Source organism: Cynocephalus volans, chromosome 11, assembly GCF_027409185.1.
Source record: "Cynocephalus volans isolate mCynVol1 chromosome 11, mCynVol1.pri, whole genome shotgun sequence".
Classification (NCBI taxonomy): domain Eukaryota; kingdom Metazoa; phylum Chordata; class Mammalia; order Dermoptera; family Cynocephalidae; genus Cynocephalus; species Cynocephalus volans.
In genome coordinates this window covers 40,637,228-40,661,526 of record NC_084470.1, presented here as the reverse complement: position 1 = coordinate 40,661,526, position 24,299 = coordinate 40,637,228, and the positions used below count along the sequence as shown (strand labels likewise).

The following is a 24,299-nucleotide window of genomic DNA, read 5'->3' as shown; positions in this document are numbered from 1 at the left end:
CAGCTGGCACCAGCCACCAACCCCCTCTTTCTCATTCTTGAGGGCCCACTATGGCTCTGGTTAGACAGAAATGGACGCTAAGGACATTCTTCTCCCTCTTCTCAGATGAGTCCACATCAAAGCCAGCCACAGCCAGCCTACAGAGCCTGCACAATTACACACCTTTGTGATATGTATATGTACAGCCCTCTCCATAAATATTCACAGCATTTCTCTAAGCTCTCTGAACATGCATATGAATCTGATATTAGAAGGAATAAATAAATACTAGCCTTCCTCCTTTGTTCTCCAGAGTGCTTGACTTCAGTCCTGCCCAGGTCTGTACTCCCCAATCTGCAGACTGTCTTTTCTTTGAAAATAAAGTCTCACTTTTCTCTTTAGCATATCTTGCGTTCCTCGTTTGTTAAGTCATAAGTATAGAAATATATCAACCCACCCCATAACCAACCATTAAAAATTTTTTACAGATCATAAGTTAACGATACAATATAAACTGATAACATTATTTTTCCTTAGTAAAAATTCTCATTCCATGAAGTTGACAAGTCCCAAACATAAGCTGCCAGGAGATGATGACCGGGCAACAGCCTACAGCGATGGTGGAGTGTGAGAATGAAGCAGACATTCAACTGCTCCCTGGATACTGAGCAGAGTCCTGTGGCTCTTGTGCCTGAGTTAGAGGAAGAGTAAATAGAAGACTGTCCAGCAGCCCCAGATCATGGAAGAGGAAAACCTAAAGGATTACAAATTGTTTCAGACGGTTTGGAACACAAAGAAGCCTAACATTTCAGAAAAATTGGAAGTGATAATGGAAAATCAAATAGAACTTCAGAACCTAAATGAAGAAGACTATCTGATTACTATCAGGTTCACGCCACAGTATCTCATTGCTGTTTGGTGACTCGTATTGGGCTATGCTTAAGAGTAAACTTGAGTGGAGTTTAACCTTTAAACCTATATTGAAAATCTACATTTCTGAAGGAACTCATTCAAAGGAAGACTTCAACAGGGAGGGAAACTACTAAGAATGAGTGGCAGCAGCAACGAAGACCCCCAATTTATCAGAAATCTAGGGATGTGGATCTTGCAACTTGATTAACAGCTATTTTAAAAGCAACCAAACTGTAATTGTTACATTACAGTGTTCAAATTCTGTAAAATGTAAGGAGCTCATGTTTAATGCTTGGTGATTTGCACTTCACAGCAATTTTTTAAAGGATCATTTCCAAGCAATATTAAATTATAAGTAGCACCTACTCTATTCAGCATAAAATAATCACAGGATTTCTAACATTTGAGTCATGAAAGAAAAATATTTTGTAGTCATATAAAAGATGAGCTGCCACTTTGCTAATACAAATTCTGATACAACTACTTTTTACATCAAATATCTATTGGGCCCAACAGTATTCATTTTAAATTATTACTCTTTAAAATATAAATAAAAATGGAGAAGACTTTTAAAAAGAATTAGATGCTAAAGAAAGAAAAAGATTCTGTTCCCTACTTAAAATATGTTAAATTATAGAAAATATTGCATGCTAATTTAAAGACAAATTATAAAAAGTATTGTCATATGTCCAAATAATTGGGGCACTTTAGTATTTCTTCAGGCAGCAGAGAGGAATTGTCTAAATCCTAATCATTATAACCCAGCTAAAAATGAACGTACCAAACTAAAGGAAAAGCTGAGCAGAGGCAGCAGATGGAGAAAACATGATTAATTCTCTATCTGTTACATCCATCTTTTCTGACTTGCTATGAATGAAGAAAGCTGATGTCCATTTTTTGTCCTCACACTGATTCAGTTTGAGTTCAAACATTGTCACCCATGAGAGCTCATTGTACACTTCTACTTCCATCCATATTTTTCACTTTCCTATGAATGAGAAATTTTGATGTGTTGCCTGGGGAAAGGTGGAAAGGGAGAGTAAGAGTAGGCCACCTGACAAAAGGGTACCATAGTTACAGGAAAAGCGTATGATCAATTTTAGAATCTGTGGGTGGTGGGAAGTAAAATGCATGAGCAGAACAAAAGTCAAATATATACCAGGTGCTGAAATCCATCAGAGAAAAGAGCAAATTTTGGCAGGACAAGTAACCTCAGGGGAAGTATAGATATATCACAAAGAAACCGATGTTTTACACATTTGTTATCTAGGGGAAATGATTTTTAATAAGATAATTATTGCCCCCAATAGAAGTTGAAGCTTCAGCATGGTTTCAATGGCCATGTATTTATACCCAGTTAGAAGTACTTGACTGTTATTTTCACACTGTGGTTTAATTAAAAGTTTAAGAGGAGGGCAAACTTTACTTTAGCCTTATTCCTAAACTGTTGGAAACAAAATGAATGAGATGGAGTCATGACTAACCGAATGATATATTTGCCAAGAAATCTCTACACTGTACCTAACTGCAGGAGCTGATAGGAAAAGGAAGTTTCCCATCCAGACACACACTCTCTGAGTATATCAATTCATATGCAAAAGAATGTAAATAAGCAATCAATTTACATTTTATAATACTGAAAGGATCTAGTAAAAATGTTAATTTATAAATTTATATATTACATCTAAAAAGTATCACTGGATTGCTTTGTTAACTTAAGTCGTATTTTATTACCAAACTGTTTGGACTACACTACATTAGAATGCAAATATATTTTCTATAAATTAGTTTTCATATTTATGAGAAAGCTTTGTAAAATATCTGTGTAAATATACCCAAAGTATTTAACCTAAATAGAGCTTAGCAGTTTCTGCTAGACAATGTATCTTCCTGAATTAAGTGAGATATATATAGTTGTTTTTTCTTTGTAACTTCTGGACTCTAAGTGAATACAATACTTTTTGATAATTTTTTTAAAAAAAATCAAGGCTGCTTAAACACTGTGAGATAGTTTTTCTCTTCCTTGTACATGCAGACATTCCTACCTCCAAGTACATACACATAGGCATAAATAAAATCTGATTTTCCATGGACCTTGCCCATAAACAAAGTGCTGTTTTCGTGACAATTATTTGTTTCATAAAATTAAATAGGCAATTCTATATTCTGTATCAGTCTCTCTTTAGCTTTATTAGAGGGTGTCAATTCTTTTAAGAAAGAGTAACTCTCAAATGTTGACAAGATTGAGTTTCTGAGCCTTAAAAGCTGGACATAAAGACATAGGCTAAAGAAAATTGACCCACATGAGGCTGCACTGCTAAGTATCTCTACAGCCAGCAACTGCTCTTTCCACTTGGAACTTTAATGTCTATAACATTGCTTAAATAAGAACTGATATTTGACTATTTCTAGTAAGTTAATTCCATCTTTATATTCTACTATTACAATGTATCCTGTTACTATCCTTCTATACATTTGTGCTGCTGACTAAGCAATGTAAGTAGATTTGAGTTTCTTAATTAGTATTTTAAGGTTCTGCTCAACTTTGTTCATAAAAAGGAATATATGTGACTACTTAGTCAAATGCATTCCATTTTCAAATAAGTAGGATGGTAGATACAGCTGTATTTTTCAAATATTTTGATGGCCCTAATCAAAGATTAGAGAAATTTAGGCGCTGCAATAAAACATATTTCATTTGTAATTTTAAGTCCGGAGCCTCAGTTACTAGCACAAAACTGCAAAAGAAATTTCTAATCAAATTTCTAACAAAGTATCTCAGACTTAGTGACAAAAAAAATCCATTTCTTGAACTAGACTTGTTAAAACTTCAGAATTTCCATTAGTGAATACACTCTGCTTTCAAAATGTTAATTTTAGACATAAAAAAATGATATGGGACTACAAATACCTTCATAAATAACCTCATAAAATGATTTTTCATGTTCATATCTTTTAAAATATTTTTTCTTACATAACTATCTATTTCCTCTTGATGTCCATTCTAATTATTACATGGAAACTAATTAATAATAATTTTTTTTACAACATTATCACATTTGATCCCTAGAAAAGTCCTCAGTAACAAAGGGCATTTCCAAGAGATTTCCCACATTTGCAAAGATATTATTGTAAAGATATTATTATTACTGTAAGTATATTAGTTTGCTAGGGCTGTCATAACAAAATACTATAGACTGGGTGGCTTAAATAACAGAAATTTATTTTCTCACTGTTCTGAAGTCTTGAAGTCTAAGATCAAAGTGTCCACAGCTTTGGTTTCTTCTAAGGCTTCTCTCCTTGGTTTGTAGTAGACTGCCTTCTTGCTGTGTCATTACATGGTCTTTCCTCTGTGCATATACTCCTGATATCTTTTTGTGCATCCAAATTTCCTCTTCTTATAAGAACATCAGTCAGATTAAATTAGGGCTCACCCTAACAGCCTTGTTTTAATTTAATTACATCTTTAAAGGCCCTATCTCTGAATAATAGCCACATTCTGAGGTACTAGGGGTTAGGGCTTCAACATATAAACTTGAGGGGAACACAATTCAGTCCATAACAGTAAGCTATAGAGCAAGAATAAAAATCTAGGAATGGACTTAAAGGCCTGGTGTGTATGTGTGTTGGAATAAGACCATCACAATCTCTCTATTAAAGCCAACATCTTATTTTCTTCATGAAGTGTAGTTGAACATGAACAAAAACAAGGTAATGAGCCAGAATATACCAGCTTTAAGAACATTATGTTGGAGGATGTAACGTAAGATAAGGGAATCTGGGAAGATAGCAACAATAGTGGTACAGTTTTAGAATTTCCTGAAATTTCCCCATTTATATATGCAGAACAACTATAACAGCAATATCAAACCTGACACACAACATCTATGGTAAAACTAAGTGATAAGCTAGCCACATGAACACCAAAACAGAAACAGGCAGCTACAAACTACTAACAATTACAAGACCCACATAATATTTGTATCTGTTTGAGAGGAATGAGGATAGGAGGAGGAAGGCAATCAGATGTCTTATGGCTTTGAGAAAGGAGAATTTCAAAACTGCAACAAGCATTCACTGGAAAGTGCAGCAAGTCAAACTGAGAACAGCAGCCAAAACTGCAAGGGGCATTGCAACAAAATCTGAAAGTACTGGAGCAGTCTGGGCCATATGAACACTGTAAACTAACTAACAAAGATGCTCTCCAGGAAAAAAGCTCAGAATTATGAGAAACTGCTGGAAGTAACATCCAAATTGAAGAGGATAGGAGCAATAAGAACAAAGGAAAAAGAAGGTGTAAATAAAAGTAGGGCTATAACACCAAAGGAACAACCATGAAAGAAAAAACTGGTAAGTTAGAATTCATTAAAATTTTAAAAATCTGCTCTGCAAAAGACAATGTCAAAAGAATGAAAAGACAAGCCACACACTGGGAGAATATATCTGCAAAAGACATATCTGATAAAGGACTGGTATCCAAAACATAAAAGAATTCTTAAAAATCTACAATAAAAAATGAATGACCCAATTAAAAATAGGATAAAAGATCTGAACAGACACCTCACCAAAGAAGATATACAGATGGCAAATAAGCAAATGAAAAGATGTTGAACAGCATATGTCCTTAGGCAAATGCAAATTAAAACAATGACATACACTTATTAGAATGGCCAAAATCCAGAACAATGACATCACCAAATGCTGACAAGGATGTGAAGCAACAGGAACTCCCATTAATGGCTGGTGGGAATTCAAAATGGTATACTATGGAAGACAGTTTGGCAGTTTCTTAAAAAACCACATATACTCATACCATACAATTCAGCAATTGCATTCCTTGGTATTTACTCAAAGGAACTGAAAAGTTATGACTGCACAGAAACCTGCACATGGATGTTTACAGAAGCTTTATTCATAATTGCAAAACATTAGAGGCAACTATGTTATTCAGTAGGATGAATAAATTGTGGTACAAATGTATTCAGTAATAAAAAGAAATGCGTTATCAAGCCATGAATGTACATGGAGAAAATGTAAATGAAAGAAGCCAGTCTGAAAATGCTACATACTGTATGATTCCAACTATATGGCATTTTAGAAAAAGCAAAACTATGGTGACAGTGAAAACATCAATGGTTGCCAAGGGTTTGGGGTAAGTAAAGGATAAACAGGTGGTGCACAGAAAAGTTTTAGGCCAGAGAAACTATTCTGTATAAAACTATAATAATTACTACATTTCATTATACATTTGTCAAAATGCATAGATTTTTACAACATGAAGAATTAACCCTAATGTATACTATGGACTTGGTTGATAATGATAGGGAAATGTTGGTTCATATATCATAATAAATGTGCCTAACTGGTGCAATATGTTGATGGTTGTGGGGGATGTGTCAGGGGTGGGTAGGAAGAGAACATGGGGAAATTTTTGTACTTTCTTTTAAAAATTTTATTTATTTATTTATTTTTAGTTTTATTTCCTTTGTCAATATACAATGTGGTTGATTATTGTAGCACATTACCAAAACTTACCTCCCTCCTCCCTCTCTCCCTTCCCTCCTAACAATCTTCTTTCTGTTTGCTTGTTGTATCAACTTCAAGGAATTGTAATTGTTATGTCTTCTTCCCTCCTCCCCCACAGGTTGTTTGTGTATTTATTTATTTATTTTTAGCTCCCACAAATAAGTGAGAACATGTGATATTTCTGTTTCTGTGCCTGACTAGTTTCACTTAATATAATTCTCTCTAGGTCCATCCATGTTATTGCAAATGGCAGTATTTCATTCTTTTTTATAGCAGAGTAGTATTCCATTGTGTAGGTATACCACATTTTCCATATCCACTCATCTGATGATGGGCATTAGGGCTGCTTCCAACTCTTAGCTATTAGCTATTGTAAAGAGTGCTGCAATGAAAACTGGAGAACAGGTATACCTTCAACTTGATGATTTCCATTCCTCTAGGTATATTCCCAGCAGTGGGATAGCTGGGTCATATGGTAGATCTATATGCAATTCTTTGAGGAACCTCCATACCATTTTCCACAGAGGCTGCACCATTTTGCAGTCCCACCAACAATGTATGAGAGTTCCTTTTTCTCCGCAACCTCACCAGCATTTATCATTCACAGTCTTTTGGATATTAGCAATCCTAACAGGGGTGAGATGGTATCTCAGTGTGGTTTTGATTTGCATTTCCCGAATGCTGAGTGATGTTGAGCATTTCTTCATGTGTCTTTTGGACATTTGTATATCTTCCTTTGAGAAATGCCTATTAAGCACTTTTGCCCATTTTTTAATTGGGTTACTTGTTTTTTTTCTTGTAAAGTTGTTTCAGTTCCTTGTATATTCTGGATATTAATCCTTTGTCAGATGTGTATTTTGCAAATATTTTCTCCCACTCTGTTGGTTGTCTTTTAACTCTGTTTATTGTTTCCTTTGCTGTGCAGAAACTTTTTAGTTTGATATAATCCCATTTGTTTATTTTTCCTTTGGTTGCCCATGCTTTTGGGGTCATATTCATGAAGTCTGTGCCCTGTCCTACTTCCTGAACTGTTTCTCCAATGTGTTCTTTGAGAGGTTTATTGCTTCAGGGTGTATATTTAATTCTTTAATCCATTTTGAGTTGATTTTGGTATATGGTGAGAGGTATGGGTCTAGTTTCATTCTCCTGCATACTGATATCCAGTTATCCCAGCACTATTTGCTGAAGAGGCAGTCTCTTCCCCAGTGTATAGGCTTGGTGCCTTTGTCAAAGATCAGATGGCTGTAGGCATGTGGGTTGATTTCTGGATTCTCTATTCTATTCCATTGATCAGTGTATCTATTTTGATGCCAGTACCATGCTGTTTTGGTTATTATAGCTTTGTAATATAGTTTAAAGTCAGGTAGTGTTATGCCTCAAGCTTTATTTTTTTTGCTCAGCATTGCTTTGGCTATGCGTGGTCTTTTGTTATTGCATATAAATGTCTGGATAGTTTTTTCCATTTCTGAGAAAATTGTCATTGGAATTTTGATGGGGATTGCATTGAATTTGTATATCACTTTGGGTAGTATGGACATTTTCACTATGTTGATTCTTCCAATCCAAGAGCATGGGATATCTTTCCATCTTCTTGTGTCCTCTTTAATTTCTCTCAGCAGTGGTTTGTAGTTCTCATTATAGAGATTTTTTACATCCTTGGTTAACCCAATTCCTAAGTATTCTATTTTTTTGGTAGCTATTGTAAATGGGCAAGTTTTCTTGATTTCTCTTTCTGCATGTTCACTAATGGAGAATAGAAATGCAACTGATTTTTGTGTGTTGATTTTGTATCCTGCTACTTTGCTGAAATCATTTATCAACTCCAAGGGTTTTTTGTAGAGGCTTTAGGCTGATCGATATATAGAATGATGTCATCTGCAAAGAGGGACAGTTTGATTTCATCTTTAACAACCTGGATGCCCTTTATTTCCTTTTCTTCTCTGATTGCTCTGGCTAATACTTCCAACACTATGTTGAATAGGAGTGGTGAGAGTGGGCATCCTTATCTAGTTCCTGTTCTTAAAGGAAAAGCTTTCGGCTTTTCCCCATTCAAGATGATATTGGTGGTGGGTTTATCATATGGCTTTAATTATGTTGAGATACTTTCCATCTATACCTAACTTATAGAGGGTCTTTGTCATGAATGAATGTTGAATTTTATCGAATGCTTTTTCAGCATCCATAGAGATGATCATATGGTCCTCGTGTTTGATTTTATTGATATGGTGTATCACGTTTATTGATTTGCATATGTTGAACCAACCTTGCATCCCTGGGATGAATCCCACTTGATCGTGGTGTATAATTTTGCATATGTGTTGCTGTATTCTGTTAGCTAGTATTTTTTTGAGGATTTTTGCATCTATATTCATCAAGGATATTGGCCTGTAGTTTTCTTTTTTAGTTGTATCTTTACCTGGTTTTGGTATCAGGATGATGTTTGCTTCATAGAATGAGTTTGGGAGATTTGCGTCTGGTTCAATCTTTTGGAATAGTTTGTAAAGTATCGGTATCAATTCCTCTTTGAATGTTTGGTAAAATTCTGCTGTGAATCCATCTGGTCCTGGGCTTTTCTTTGTTGGGAGCCTTCTGAAAACAGCTTCAATCTCTTTTACTGTTATTGGTCTGTTCAGATTTTCTACATCTTCTTGGCTAAGTTTTGGTAGCTTGTGTGTGTCCAGAAATTTATCCATTTCCTCCAGATTTTCAAATTTGTTGGCATATAGTTGTTTAGATTAGTCTCAAATGATTCCTTGTATTTCAGATGTATCAGTTATACTATCACCTTTTTCATTTCTAATTTTTGTTATTGGATCTTCTCTCTTCTTTTTTTTGTTAGCCATGCTAATGGTTTGTCGATTTTATTTACCTTTTCAAAAAACCAACTTTTTGATTAATTGATATTTTGTACTGTTTTTTGGGTTTCAATTTCTTTAAGTTCTGCTCTGATCTTAATGATTTCTTTCCGTCTGCTAATTTTGGGCTTGGATTGTTCTTGTTTTTCTAGATCTTTAAGGTGAAGTATTAGGTTGTTCACTTGCCATCTTTCCATTCTTCTAAAGTAAGCATTTAATGCAATAAATTTCCCCCTTAATACTGCTTTTGCAGTATCCCACAGGTTTTGGTATGATATGTCATTGTTTTCAGTAGTTTCAATAAATTTTTTGATTTCCTGTTTGATTTCTTCTTGGACCCATATGTCATTAAGTAGAATGCTGTTTAATTTCCATGTGTTTGTACAGTTTCCAGAATTTCGTTTGTTATTGATTTCTAATTTTAATCCATTGTGGTCTGAGAAAATACATGAGATAATTCCAATTTTTTTAAATTTATTGAGACTTGATTTGTGACCTAACATGCGATCTATCCTGGAGAATGATCCAGGTGCTGATGAGAAGAATGAATATTCTGAGGTTGTTGGATGGAATGTTCTGTAAATATCTGCCAAGTCCAATTGGTCTAGTATGTTGTTTAGATCTGGTGCTTCTCTGCTGATTCTTTGCCTAGATGATCTGTCCAATATTGACAGTGGGGTGTTCATGTCCCCTGCTATTATGGTATTAGTGTCTATTTCCTTCTTTAGGTCTAATAGAGTTTGTTTTATAAATCTGGCTGCTCTGACATTGGGTGCATATATATTTATGACTGTTATGTCTTCTTGATGGATCAATCCTTTTATCATTATGTAGTGGCCCTCATTATCTCTTTTAATGGTTTTTAGTTTAAAGTCTATTTTATCAGATATAAGAATAGCTACTCCAGCTCGTTTTTCATTTCTGTTTGCATGGTAAATCTTTTTCAATCCTTTCACTCTTAGTCTGTGTTAGTCTTTATGGGTGAGGTGGGTCTCTTGAAGGCAGCATATAGTTGGGTCCTCCTTTAATCCAGTCAGACAGTCTGTGTCTTTTGATTGTGGAATTTAATCCTTTTACATTATGAGCTGTTATTGAAAAGTGTTGATTTACTCCTAGCATTTTACTGATTTTTGTTTGGGTTTCTTAGGTGTCTTTTGTTCCTTTCTTTCTGATTTACTGTTTGTTTTCTGTATTTGTTGGTTCCTTGGGTTGTAGATAAACTTTTTTTTTCTCTTCATTGTTGCCCTTTTTATTTTACTAGTAGGTTTTAATTTTTCTTGAGTTTTTATGGCAGTGGTAGTTATTTTTCAGGTCCCAAATGTAGTACTCCCTTGAGAATTTCCTGTAAGGGTGGTTGTGTGGTAGGGAACTCCCACAGTTTTTGTTTGTCTGAGAAATATACTATTTGCCCTTCATTTCGGAAGGATAACCTTGCAGGGTATAGTATTCTTGGCTGGCATTCTCTGTCTTTTAGTATTTTGAATATATCATCCCATTCCTTTCTGGCTTATGGTTTGTGATGAAAAGTCTGATGTTAGTCTGATTGGGGTTCCCGTATAGGTGATTTGATGCTTCCCTCTTGTAGCCTTTAAGATTCTCTCTTTGTCTTTGAGTTTTGCCAATTTGACTATAACATGTCTCAGAGAAGACTTTTTTGGGTTGAATACGTTTGGGGATCTTTGAGCTTCCTGAATCTGAAGATCTGTGTCTTTTCCAATAACTGGGAAGTTTTCTGCCACTATGTTGCTGAATATGTTTTCAATGCAATCTCCTTTTTCCTCCCCTTCTGGAATACCCATGACTCAGATATTTGAGCACTTAAGGTTGTCTGATATTTCTCTTAGATTTTCTTCAATGTTTTTAACTCTTTTATCTTTTCTTCTTTTTTGGTCTGCCTGTGTTATTTCAAACAGCCCATCTTCAAGATCAGAAGTTCTTTCTTCTGCTTCTGCAAGCCTGCTGGTTAAACTCTCTGTTGTGCTTTTTATTTCATTTAATGAATTCTTCAGCTCAGCAAGCTCTGCTACATTCTTTTTCAGAGCATGGATTTCCTTGTACATTTCTTCTTTTAGGTCCTGTATACTTTTCCTCATTTCAACGTGTTGTCTAGCTGAGTTTTCTTGTATCTCATTTAGTTTCCTTAGAATTCTCATTCGAAATTCCTTGTCAGACATTTCAAGGGTTTCTTGTTCTATAGGATCTAGATCTTGAGAGTTATTACCCTTTGGTGGTGTATTTTCTTGTTTTTTCATATTTCTGGTCTTTTTCCTTTGATGTTTAGTCATTGTGGCAGGGGATTTCACAGTCCACTGGTTTGACACTATCGTCTGGTTAGGATGCTGCTGGGGCTGCCAATTTGGTATGGCTGCCTCAGTGTCTGCTTGGTTGCCCACTAGTGCCTCGGGTGCATTGTTGCCTCGGATCTTGGGCCTCTCATGGGAGGTGCCTCTCTGGTCAGCGCGCACTCGGCTGGACTGGGGATGGAGTGAGGCAGTGGTGGATAGGCCTACCTTCTGGGTTGTGTGCTGGAACCGCAGGGCGTGTAGTCTCCGAGGATCATGGGCCTCTCTGGCTGGGCGCCTCTCTGATCAGTGTGCACTTGGCAGGGCTGGGGATGCAGTTGGGTGGCAGCAGTGAGGCCTACCTGCTGGGTTGCACCTTGGCACCACAGTGCATGTGGTCTCCGCAGATCTTAGGCTTCTCCAGCTGGGCACTTCACTGATCAGTGCGCACTTGGTGAGGCTAGGGGTGGAGTCAGGCAGCAGCAGTAAGGCCTACCTGCTGGGTCATGCGCTGGCACCACAGGGCACCTAGTCTCTCAGGATCTTGGGCCTCTCTGCCTAAGCACCTGTCTGATCGGCACACACTTGGCGGGGCTTTTGTCCAGGGGCAGCCTTGCCTCTGCCCTTGTTTTTTATTGGCCTTGAAATTTGCCATGATGACTAGGCACAGCTTCCATAGAATCTGGGGTTTGTTTCATTGCTTCTAAATTTTTGTACTTTCCACTCAATTTTTCTGTGAGCCTAAAATCATTCTAAAAAATAAAGTCTATTAAATGAAATAAATAAATAAATAAATAAATAAATAAATAAATAATTAAATAAAATATTTAGAATTAAAGAGAAAAACCTATGGGAAGAAAAACTGAGGAAATTTCAGAAAACAAGTTCATATTTTTGATACTTTGAGAAAACAGTAGAATAAGGGGCTCCAGGACTATGAATTCCAAAAAAAATCTAAAAAACCCAAAAACTTTCCTGCAACTTCTGGTTCTGAACAAGAAGTAGAATTATTTCTTTATAGTATTCCCTCTAAGTATATCTAAAAATCCCGGATATTATAAATAAAACAAACATAAGAAGACTCTAAGAGGTTAAGAGAAGAAAATAGACCAACTAGAGACCCTGAGACCCAAAAAATGATACGGCAGTGGGTTCCTGGGCTATCTTTTCACCTCATATATTCCTAGACTGGGTCCTGAAGAAGCCAACAACCGAGAAACACCAATAGTACAAATGAACAAACAAAAGAAAACCCAACGAAGCCTTCTTGTTTTGGCAATAGGACCAGGATAGGAACAACCTAGCAAGACAGAAAAGCTTTTAGATAATAACTGCTCTATCCAGACAAACACCATGGAAAAAACTATGGCCGACACATACCCCCACCACCAAAGGCCAGTGGTAAATCTAGACTTCAAACCACCCAGCAGTAATGAAGCACCCTTTCCTCCCTCTCTGCTTAGAAGGTGGCAGAAGATGCCTAGTGGGAAGCTGTGATTTTTACCACCTTCCAGTGCTAATAAGATCCTCTTTCCATGGTGTCTATAACAAGGTACCTGTACCCTTTCCAGTGAGGGGTGTGAGTGGGGAGCCTGAACTCTCACCTAGCTCAGCAGTAATGAGGTAACTCTCCCTCCCCTAAGAATAACAGAGGCTGAGTGGGGAACCTGTACTTCCACCTCTACCTGGCAGTAGCAAAGAGGTGCCCCTCATAGATCTCTGGTGCAGTAGCAAAAGCAGCCTCTGAAACAGATTTTTAAAAAATCCAAAATGGAAAGAATAGAAAGTCTAGTAAATAAAAAATATAAAGAACCAAATGGACTTTTCAGAACTTAAAATACAAAAAGCAAACAAACAAAAAAAAGCACGATCAATAGTTTCAACAGCAGAATAAATATTACAGAGGAAAGAATCAGTGAACTTCAAGGTAGAAAAATGGGAATAATCTGATCTGAACAACAGAGAGCTGGAAAAGAATCTATTCTGACTTCCTCTTCTCTTCTCAAAGAACAGGAACTCATTTCATATAAAATTATACAACAAGAAAGGATCATAGTAGAATCTAATATAAAGTTATTATGGCAAAAATGAATAACACCCTTATGAAAAAGTGAAAGTTTGCCAAAGGGGTATGGCCTTAAAAGAGATCAAAATTGCACCTGAGATTGCAAAGTGAGCTAACAAAAATTAGGAAAATAATGTAGGTAATAATAAAACAACGTAAATTAGAATTAGAAAAACTAAAAAAATAGGTTATTAGAGAAAAAGATTTGAAAAGAGGAGTGAAGTAATCAGAGAATTTTTATATATTTCAGTAAAGCAGAAGAAACACAGAGGAACTAGTAATTGCTTCAGAAAAATAAAAGATGGGAAGAGAAATATTTAAATTTTAAAAAACTTAAAAGATGACAACAGTTCAAGAAATAGTAATATGAAAGAGAAACAAAGAAGATCCAACATAAGTAATACAGGGGTCCTGAAATAAGAAAAGCAAAGCATTGCAACAGGACAATATAGTTTTCTATAATGTAAGAAAACTAAAAATAAGACTTAAAATTATATACTGAAATTATACACTGCACACTTGGGACAACCAACCCAGAATGGGAAACATTGAGATATATTTTAATATATCTACATAAACACCCGGCCCCCCCAAAAAGAAAAAAAATGTTTTAGGCATCTAGGCAACAATTATAGAACATATTTTTTCCAAATGCACATGAAACATTCACAAGCTATGTCATGATAGGCCATAAAATAAAATTCTGAGGAACTACTTACAATAGATTTATTTTTTATTTATTTATTTTTTAAATTTTATTTTGTCGATATACATTGTGGTTGATTATTGTTGCCCCTTACCAAAACCTCCCTCCCTCCTCCCTCTCCTCCCCCCCAACAATGTCCTTTCTGCTTGCTTGTCGTATCAACTTCAAGTAATTGTAGTTACTTACAATAGATTTAAATTAGAATTCAACAAGATACATTAAAATCCCCAAATAATTGGTAATTTAAAAACACACTTCTAAATAACCCACTTCTAATAAGAAAACACACAAAAAATTAGTAAATAATTTAAATTGAATAATAAAACACAATATATGAAAATCTGTGGGATGTAGCTAAAGCAGTACTTACACAAAATAGCTTGAATTGCCTATATTGAGAGAAAAGTTTTTTGAATTCAGTTACCTAAGTTTCCAATTTCAGAAACTAGAAAAAGAATAAATTAAACCCAAAGAAGTAGGAAAAAGAATAATGAAGAGATCAGAATTCAATGAAGGAAAGTAGACGAACAATAGTGAAAAAGTTGATTCTTCAAAAAGACTTTAAAAATTCATAAATCTAGCAAAACTACACCTTAATAGTTTATTATAAAACAACAAAAACCTTACCTTGGCCAATTCTGTAATTGTACCAAAACCAGGCTTCCAAGAGGAAGCTGTGAATATATGATCTTAAATCCACATTGATGAAGCTGAGACTCTTCAGGAAAGTCTTCTTCAGAAATACAGCAGTTATTATACCTTGAATCAGTGTTCATGAGGCAGTACCATGGTTCATTGTGATCAACTTTGGCTGCATCCTCACTTGACAACAATCTCCATTTCAAACAACTTTCATTCTCACATTGAACCCACACTTTGTTTACATACATGTTGTTTTCCACTGAGGAATCCATTGCACTGTTACAATGTTCAATTATCTTACCATTCAATTTTACTTTTTCCATAAATGTATTTAATCTGGAAAATAAGAAAGAGGAAAATAAAAGAATAAGGATTCAAGATTACAAGGAAAGTTCAAACCAAAGTCAGAGAATACCTCTTTGATATCTTCTTTGCCCACTCCCTCTCTATCCTACACAGTCAACATACATTGAACATTTCATGTTTCCACCTACCCAGAAACAAAAGAACGAAATAGAAACATAAATCACTGTGAACATAAAATGCTCCAAAATTAAAAATAAGAAAAGTATGGTCGGACAGAAGAGTAGTAAAGGTTAACTATAATTTCTATTAACCTACTTCATAGCACACATCTGCTAGATATCCAACACTTTTTTTGCCATAATAACAGCTAAGCCTTATTGAATGCTGACAATGCAGTAGGTATTATTCTAAGTGCTTAACGTGCACTTAATAAATAGTCCACCCAACAACCTTATTATATCCATTTTTATACAGACAACGGAAGCTAAGAAAGTGAAGTAATTTGTTTAAGGTTCCAGAGCTACTACATGGTAGAGTTAGAATTTAAATGTTTTGTTCTAAATTCTGTGATCTTACCCATTAGACTATACTTCCTCTTGGGTATATTTACAGCATAATTTGATGATTCTTTTTCTAATTCTCAGGAAAATCAAACACATCAAATATTATACCACATAAAAATTTGATTTTTTTTAAATTAGAGGAATTGAAAGGGAATTTGCTTTCCTTTTATTCATTATTAATTCAAAATTATCTTAGTTTTTTATTATAAAAATTTTAAACATATGAAACGTTTAGAATTATATGATTAAACTCCCAAATTCCAGCTTCAATAATAATAATGTGTATACTAATGAATTAATATAACTGAAATACATGTAAAACTAATTAGGAACTTATTTTGTAATACAAAGCCTATTTCTTAAAAAAAAAATTAGACTTTGTTATACCACATTCATGAATTAGTAAAACTACTATCCAAGTGTAAGCACCATTTATTAATTCATTTTAATTAATTTACTTTTACTTGCACATTTTAATGGGGTCCAGTTTGTTGTTTCAATACATGTATATATTGTATAATGATTCAATCAGAATAGTTAGCATATCTGTCAACTAAACATTTATCATTTCTTTGTGATTATAACATTCAAGATACTCTTTTCTGGCTATCTTGAAATACACAGTGCAATATTATTACCTATAGTTACCCTAGATCACCAAATTTATTCTTCCTATCTAACGGTAACTTTGTAACTTTGTACTCATTTACAGACTTCTCCCCATCTCTCCCTCCCCTCTTTCCTTCCCTACATCTTGTAACCACATTCTACTATTTTTTTAAAATTCATTTTTTCTTGATTGACCCATGATTAATTGCACACTTATGGAGTACAATGTGATATTCGGGTAGATTTACATAGTGTGCAATGATCATATTAGGATATTTAGCATATCCATCACCTCAAACATTTGTCATTTCTCTGCACTGGAAACATTCAAAATCCTCTCCCAATAAGCTACTTGAAGTTATACAGTAATTTGTTGTTGACAATACTCTCCCTGTATTGGGTATATATCCAAAGAAAGGAAATCAACATGTTGAAGGTAAACTTGCACTCCCATGTTTATAGCAACTGTATTTACAATAGCCAAGGCTCGGAACCAGCCTTGGATGGCTCAATGGATGATTGCATAAAGAAAATGTGATATACATACACAATGGAATACTACCCAGCCATAAAAAAGAATGAAATTCTGTCATTCACAACAACATGGATGATCTTGGAGAAAACTATGTCAGGTGAAATAAGCCAGGCATAGAAAGAGAAATACCATATGCTCTCACTCATATGTAGAAGCTGAAAAAGATGATCTCACAGAAGTAGAGAGTAAAGTAGTTAGTTACTAGAGACTGGTAAGGGGAGAGGTGATGGGGGATGAGGAGAGGATTGTCAATGGATACAAAACTGTAAAGGCACAGGAAGAGTCAGCTTCATTTAAAGATGACTTTAATTCATGTGTTAATGATATATTTAGAAACTCACTTACGTATGCTTATTTGTCATATACCTTACCAGGGCCACTGCAAATTGCTTGAGAAATCTGTCAATATTATTTCAAAAGCCACTGCTATGGATTAAATGTGTTCCTCAAAAGTTCATGTATTGAAAACTTAATCAATGAGATTATGTAGGGAGTTGCCACCAAGAAGGCCCTCGCCATATGTGTCCCCTGGACTATGGACTTCTCAGCCTCAGAACTGTAAAAAATAAATTTCACTTCTTAGAAATTGCCCAGTTTCAGGTACTCTGTTATAAGCAACAAAAACAGACTAATATGGCCATAGTTCACTGTTTTTGACCTATTAATCTCACTCATGTAAATGTATTCAAAGAAAATAAGAGACCAACCTATACATACAAAGAACAAAAATATCAACTTGTAACACTGTTTATCATCTTAAAAGAGTGTAAAAATCTACAAAAAGGATGAACCAAATCTAGCAGAAGATAAATATAAAATTTTGCTATGTATGTTTTTAAAACTTTGTTTAATTCTTTAATTTCTGAGGAAATTTATAAGGAGCAAAACTGCAGTTTAGATAGAAGCTTGACTTCTTCTTTGGGTCACCATAGAGTAGAGCAGAAGTGGTGGAGTTCAGACTTTGGAGCCAGATTATGTGGGAACAACTTATGGTTCTGCTACTCACCAGCAGTATATCCTTAGGCAAGTCATTTAGCTTTGCTGGACCTTCACTTCACATTTGGTGTACCTTCCACGTGTATGTGCGTGTGTGTGTGTGTCTGTGTGTGTGTGACAGTTTTGTTTCTTTATTTCCAGTCCTTATTTATTATCTTACTATGCTGACTAGGCCAGGTATAATACTGAATAGAAGCCATGATAGTAGACATCTTTTTCTTACTTGTAAAAAGAATGCTTCTAATGTCTGATTATTGAGTCTAATGTTGGGATTATGTTTATTGTAGAGACCATAAAAAGGTTACAAAAAGTTGTTTTCCATCAATTACCAACTTACTATAAGGATTTTTGTTGTTGTTAATCATAAAGTGGTGCTTAATTTTATAGAATGCATATATTGAAATGAACATAAGGTTTTTCTTTTACAATCTGTTAATTGGGCACATTGTATTAATGAATTTATGAATGATAAACCATACTTGCATTTCTGGGTAAACAATAGTTGGTCATGCATCATGAGGTTTCTTTTTTCTTTAGTATACATTGCTGTATTCAATTTACTAATAATCATTTAAGATTTTATATATATATATATATATATACGTGTATAGATAATAGTTATCTATTATTTTTATTTTTGTATTTGTCTGTTTTTGATATCAAGATTGTAAGTCTCATAAAAAGAAGTAAAGAATGTTCCCCCTTTTTTTGAAAGTTTGCCTGAGAGGAATTTTCCAATTTATCATAAATTTTATGAATTTAAGTATATGTACTACATCTCTCATTGTTTCTCTCTTTCACTTTGAAGTTTGTTGTGCCTTCTCTCTTCTTTATTCATTTATCTTGTCAGTGCTTATTAAATAACCAGAGTTTTAGTCTCCTCATTTATTTTTTGCAATTCTATTTAACTAATAGCTGCATTTTCCTTTATTATTTCTTTCCTTCTACTTTCTTTGAACATTCTTTGTTGCTCTTATTTTTCTCCTCTTGTGTGGATGCTTGGTTAATTCATTTTCAATCTTTTCCAATAAGAGCATTGAGAGCCAAACATTCCCATGTAAGTTATAAATATTCAATTTCCATTCTTTTCATCTTTGACCCACAAGTTATTTACTCTTTTAAAAAAAATTCAGGAGGTATGAATATCTGGGGATTATCTTATTGTTACTGATGTTTAATGTAATTGCATTTTGGTCAGAGATATCTGCATGATATTGTTTTTTTGGCATTTGTTTTTTTTGTTTTGTTGCTTATTTATAATACTTGCAAATGTTATATGTGTACAGAAAAGGATGTGTATTCTCTAATTGTTGGATGCAAGGTCTACATTTAATCATTATACCAAGATTTATATCAACCATTACAAACTAAGCTTTATAACTATGCAGTTAAATCTTCTCTATCCAAACTAAATGGTTGATATATCAATTATTAAGGGACCTATCTTAATATCTCCCATAATAATTGTGGATTTGTCATTTTATCCTTGTAATTCTGCCAGTTTTTTGCTTATTAGATGTGCACATGTTCAGGTTAGTTACACCTTACCAGTGAAATTGTCCTCTTATTGTTATGTGATAATTCAATGGGTCCCTAATAATATTTTTTGCCTATTAAAATCTATTTGGTCCACTATTAACGTAGCAATCAAGATAGCAGCTATGTTTCTGGGATGATTTGGTCTGAATTATACCTTCTCTATTTTTTTATTTTTAACCTTTCTAATGCTATGTTTTTGGTCTCTGCCTCCTATAAACAGTACATAAGTGGCATTTGCATTTTAATTCAATCTAAGATATGACCTGCTAACTGGTAAGTATAATACATTTACTTCTATTTTTATACTGATATATTTGAATTTTTTTGCATGCCTTTTATTTAGTATGCTATTTCTTTGCTTTTTTTCTTCTTTTCTTCTTTCCTAATTTGTGTGGGAATAAATTAATTTTGGTTTTCTCCCTCAACTGGCTTTGGGAGTTTATATATTATTTCTATTATTTTAATAGTTACTCTTAATACTTGATTTAACAATGTCTAAATTAATCAAATCTCTACCCTTCTCCAAACTAACACACAGAATGCTTTAACTCTCATGACCTTCTTTTTTAAATAATTAATTAATTAATTAATTAATTAATTTTATTTGGGGTCATAAAACAAGTCTTAATACATTTAAAAAGACTAAGATCATAGAAAATATGTTCTCTGACCATAATAACAGAAGGAAATTTAGAAAATTCACATGTGGAAATTAAACAACATTCTCCTAAGTAAACAATGGGTACAAAGAAAAATCAGAGGGAAATTAGAGAGTTACTTTGAGATAAAAATCAAAGCATAGCATATCAAAATTTATAGGATGTAGGGTTCATGCTGTACTTACAGGAAAATTTATAATTGTAAACACCTATATTAAAAATAAGAAAAATCTCAAATCAGTAAACTTCTACCTTAAGAACATAGGAAAAAAAGAGCAAACTAAACCAAAACCAAATTTAATTAGGAAGTAACCAAGACTACAACATAAATATATGAAATAGGGAATTAAAAAACAATAGAGAAAATCAACAAAACCAAAAGTTGATTCTTTTAACAGATCAACTAAATTTGATCTAGACTGAGCAAGAAAAAGAGAGAAGACCAAAATTACCAAAATCAGAAATATAGCACAGGCATTACTATGTTGTCATTATGTTCTTTTTTTGTGGCGATAAGATTTAGTTTCTTTCTCATTTGTATTTTTGTTCTACCAGTGGGTTGTCTTCTTTCTTGTGTATTTGTGGTAGTGATTACTGTTTTTCTGATTCCAGATGCAGGAATCCCTTGAGGATTTCTTGTAGGGCTGGTCATGTCATGGTGAACTCCCACAGTTTTTGTTTGTCTGGAAAGACACTGTTTTTCCCTTGCGTCTAAAGGAGAGCCTTGCTGGGTATAGTGCTCTTGGCTGGCAGTTTTATTCTTTTAGAATTTTGAATATATCATCTCATTTTCTTCTGGCAGGTAGAGTTGCTGTTGAGAAATCTGCTGTTAGCTTGATAGGGGTTCACGTATAGGTGACTTGAGCTTTTCTTTTGCTTCTTTTAAGATTCTCTCTTTTTCTATGAGCTTTGCCAGTTTGATTATAATGTGTTTTGGAGAGGATCTTTTTGGGTTGAATCCGTTTGGGGATCTTTCAGCCTCCTGGATTTGAAGGTCCTTGTCTCTCCCTATACCAGGGCAGTTCTCCATTATTATTTCACTGCATAGATTTTACATGCCTTTTCCTTTCTCCTCCCCTTCTGGAACACCCATGATTCAAATATTCATATGCTTAAGGTTGTCTGCTAGTTCTCTTAGATTTTCTCCATTTTCTTTTTTTTTTTTTTTTCTATCTGGGTTATTTCTAAAAGACTGTCTTCAAGATCAGAAATTCTTTCTTCTGCTTGTTCTAGTCTGGTGCTTAAGCTATCGGTTGTGTTTTTTATTTTGTTGAGTGACTCTTACAGTTCTGTGAATTCTGCTACATTCTTTTTTAAGGTATTAATCTCTTTTTAAATCTCCTCCTTCATATTCTGGATTTTTTTCTTCTCATTTCATTGTGGTATTTAACTGAGTCTTCATGTATCTCAGTGAGTTTCTTTAAGATTATTGCTCAGATTCCTTTTCAGTTATTTAAAGCGTTTCCTGCTCTATAGGGGCTGGTACTTGAGAATTACCATATTCTTTTGGTGGTGACGTATTTTCTTGGGTTTTCTTATGTCTAGTATCTCTACATTGATGTCTGGTCATCTGATAAAGCAGTTCCTTCTTCTATTACTCTGGAATGGCATTGAGGAGACATCCTCTTCTTTTTCTGGTTTCCACTGGTGACTCTCCTTGTGTCAATGCAGTTGAGTTTCTGGAAGGCCATGTGCACAGTGGCTGTGGCTACTGCTATGGCATCAAGCCACTTTTGTGGCAGCCATGGCTGTGGTGGTGGCTGTGGTGGGCCACCTACATGGAAATGGTGTTTTGGCATGCTCCTTGCCGGTTTCTGAGCACAGGATCCTGTCTTCAGCTCCTGCCTAAGACCCCAGGTGTGCTCTGTTTCTTGCCACCTGTCCTAAGAGCACTACTGTCATGGGACCAACTTTAGAACATTTTTTTTTATGTGAACAAGTTCCTATTGTCAACACATCATGTAAATTTAAATCTCAAATTTATTGAGGTAATGGATTCTCAAAGCCCATGTCATGGTAGACAAGTTTCTTTGTATTCCTTTGTTCTAATAATAAAAAAAAAAGGTTTAAGTCCCTTCTTTTCTCATTGTGTTTAGCCATTTGAGAGACTGGGCTATAAGCAGGTTATTTCTGTTCCAATTTCTCACCTCACTAGAGCTCAAAACCCCATCTTCTGTCCACATGTAGCCATCAAAACACAAACCCTTAGATGATAAGGTCTACTGACTGGTCATCCCTCTTCTCTCTTTTTCTCATTCCCAAAGGGGAAAAGCAACAGGAACTCAGGTGCTAACTTCTCTTGTTTTCAATTCTGTCTTTTTTCCTGGCCCATGGTGATTTTTCCTTTCTTTGTGGCTGAGCTGTACAAGCAAGGATGTTTGCTATATTTTATCACTTCTGGTTATATGTAGCAGAGATGAGGGAAAAGGTATTCATATTATGTGATTTCATGTATTACCAGATCTAGCAAACTATATTGCCAGAACTGGTAATCTGTACACACTTTTTTTAATGTAAGAATTGAATTGCATATTGTAATACAGCTTGCCTTTTTTCACCAAATGATATATTGTGAACATTTCTCTTTTATCAAATTATTTATTTATTTATTTATTTTTACATTCTGAGATGTTGCAGAGAGGTGGGAGGGGGAAGGGGAAGGGGTACAGGGGTGACCCACAGCTGGCTCCTTCGTTGGTCTGGATGCTGATGACCGGGGGGGGGGGGGGTGAAGCCTGCACCCCCCTCCCCCCATGGTCAGGCTCCCAGGGGCTTCTGTCGGCTCCTGTCATCACTGGTCTGGATGCCTGAACATTTTTCAATTACATGAAATATTCTTCTACAATACAATTTTTAATAACAGCACAGTGCTTAAATACACAAATGTACTAAAAATTATTTTAATGATATCCTTTTAGTTATTTAGATTACCCATAAGTATTACTATAGATAACACTGGATGAATAACTTCAGTCAGCCAGCCAACAAATCTTTATTGAGTGTATACTATGTACTAGACACTATGACAGTCACTGGCAATAGAGTGATGACAGACAGATATGATTCCTGCTTTCATCCTTATTCGTAAATTGTTGAATACATCTCTACATATTCAAATGATAAACTCCTAAAAGTAAAATTGCTAACAGGTCAAAGAGTAAGCATAGTTTATACATGTTTTCACACTTAAATACTTATTCTAGTCTATAGAAAAGAAAGTGACAAGAATATAAAGGAGAAAAGAATGAAAAAGTGTAGTGGCTTGGTTTGTTATTATTATTATGATGATGATTATGATTATTATATTTTATTTAGCATCATACAATGTAATTGATTTTCATGACCCTTTACCATAAGTAATCTTGATGAGTTCCCTCTAATGAAATATACTGTTAGGATTATAAAATTTATAAAGCAGTATCAAATTAGTAAATGATCACAAATTAAGCAAAATTGAATGATCAAGTATCAAACTAGAAAAATTATAATGTTATCTAATGTTTCCCAACACTGGTCACTCATTAGAATCACATGTGAAGCATTTTAAAAATGCAGAAGTTTTAGAATCATCCCAGATGTAATGAATGAGAATATCTGGGACTATTGTCCAAGAATTAGCATTAAAAAAAAACAAACAAAAAAACCCCACAAGTAATTCTGATATGTATGTAAGGTAGCAAGATTCTAAGAAACAGAATAGGCATCAATGTGTTTTGGGAAATTTTTTTGCTTTTATTTTTTATTCTTTTTCTAATAGGGAAGATGTTATTGAGTCTTATTAAAAAGTCCATATTCATATTTAATTAGGAATTAAATATGTTCAATAAAATTTACATAAATAATTGTAATGAGTCCCTGGATAAAGATTCTATCAGAGTAATCAAAAAAAAAAAAAAAAGGTTAAAAACAATTAATGACAGTTTAAGGCAAATTCAAAATCCTTTCCATGTGATACACTAAGCTATTAAAAAGACTTTATCTTTTTTGAAATATATCTTCAAAGAGGTGGGAAGATATGAGTTCATAAACTCTGTATCAGAATGTACCTTTTCATATCTAAAATTAGACACATACACAAACACGGTCACTCTGATATCACTATACTATTTAAAACAGTTCTGTAAA

General features: G+C 34.4%; 1 protein-coding gene across 1 annotated transcript in view; it reads right to left on the bottom strand.

Annotated features, from left to right (window-relative positions):
• ZCWPW2 (zinc finger CW-type and PWWP domain containing 2) overlaps positions 1–24,299 on the bottom strand; it is a 172,734-nt gene that overhangs the window by 90,396 nt on the left and 58,039 nt on the right. The window contains exon 2 of the mRNA XM_063115455.1: positions 14,953–15,303. Within this exon, the coding sequence (XP_062971525.1) occupies positions 14,953–15,290 (338 nt within the window). The 5' untranslated portion in view covers positions 15,291–15,303. The remainder of the gene's footprint in view (positions 1–14,952; positions 15,304–24,299) is intronic.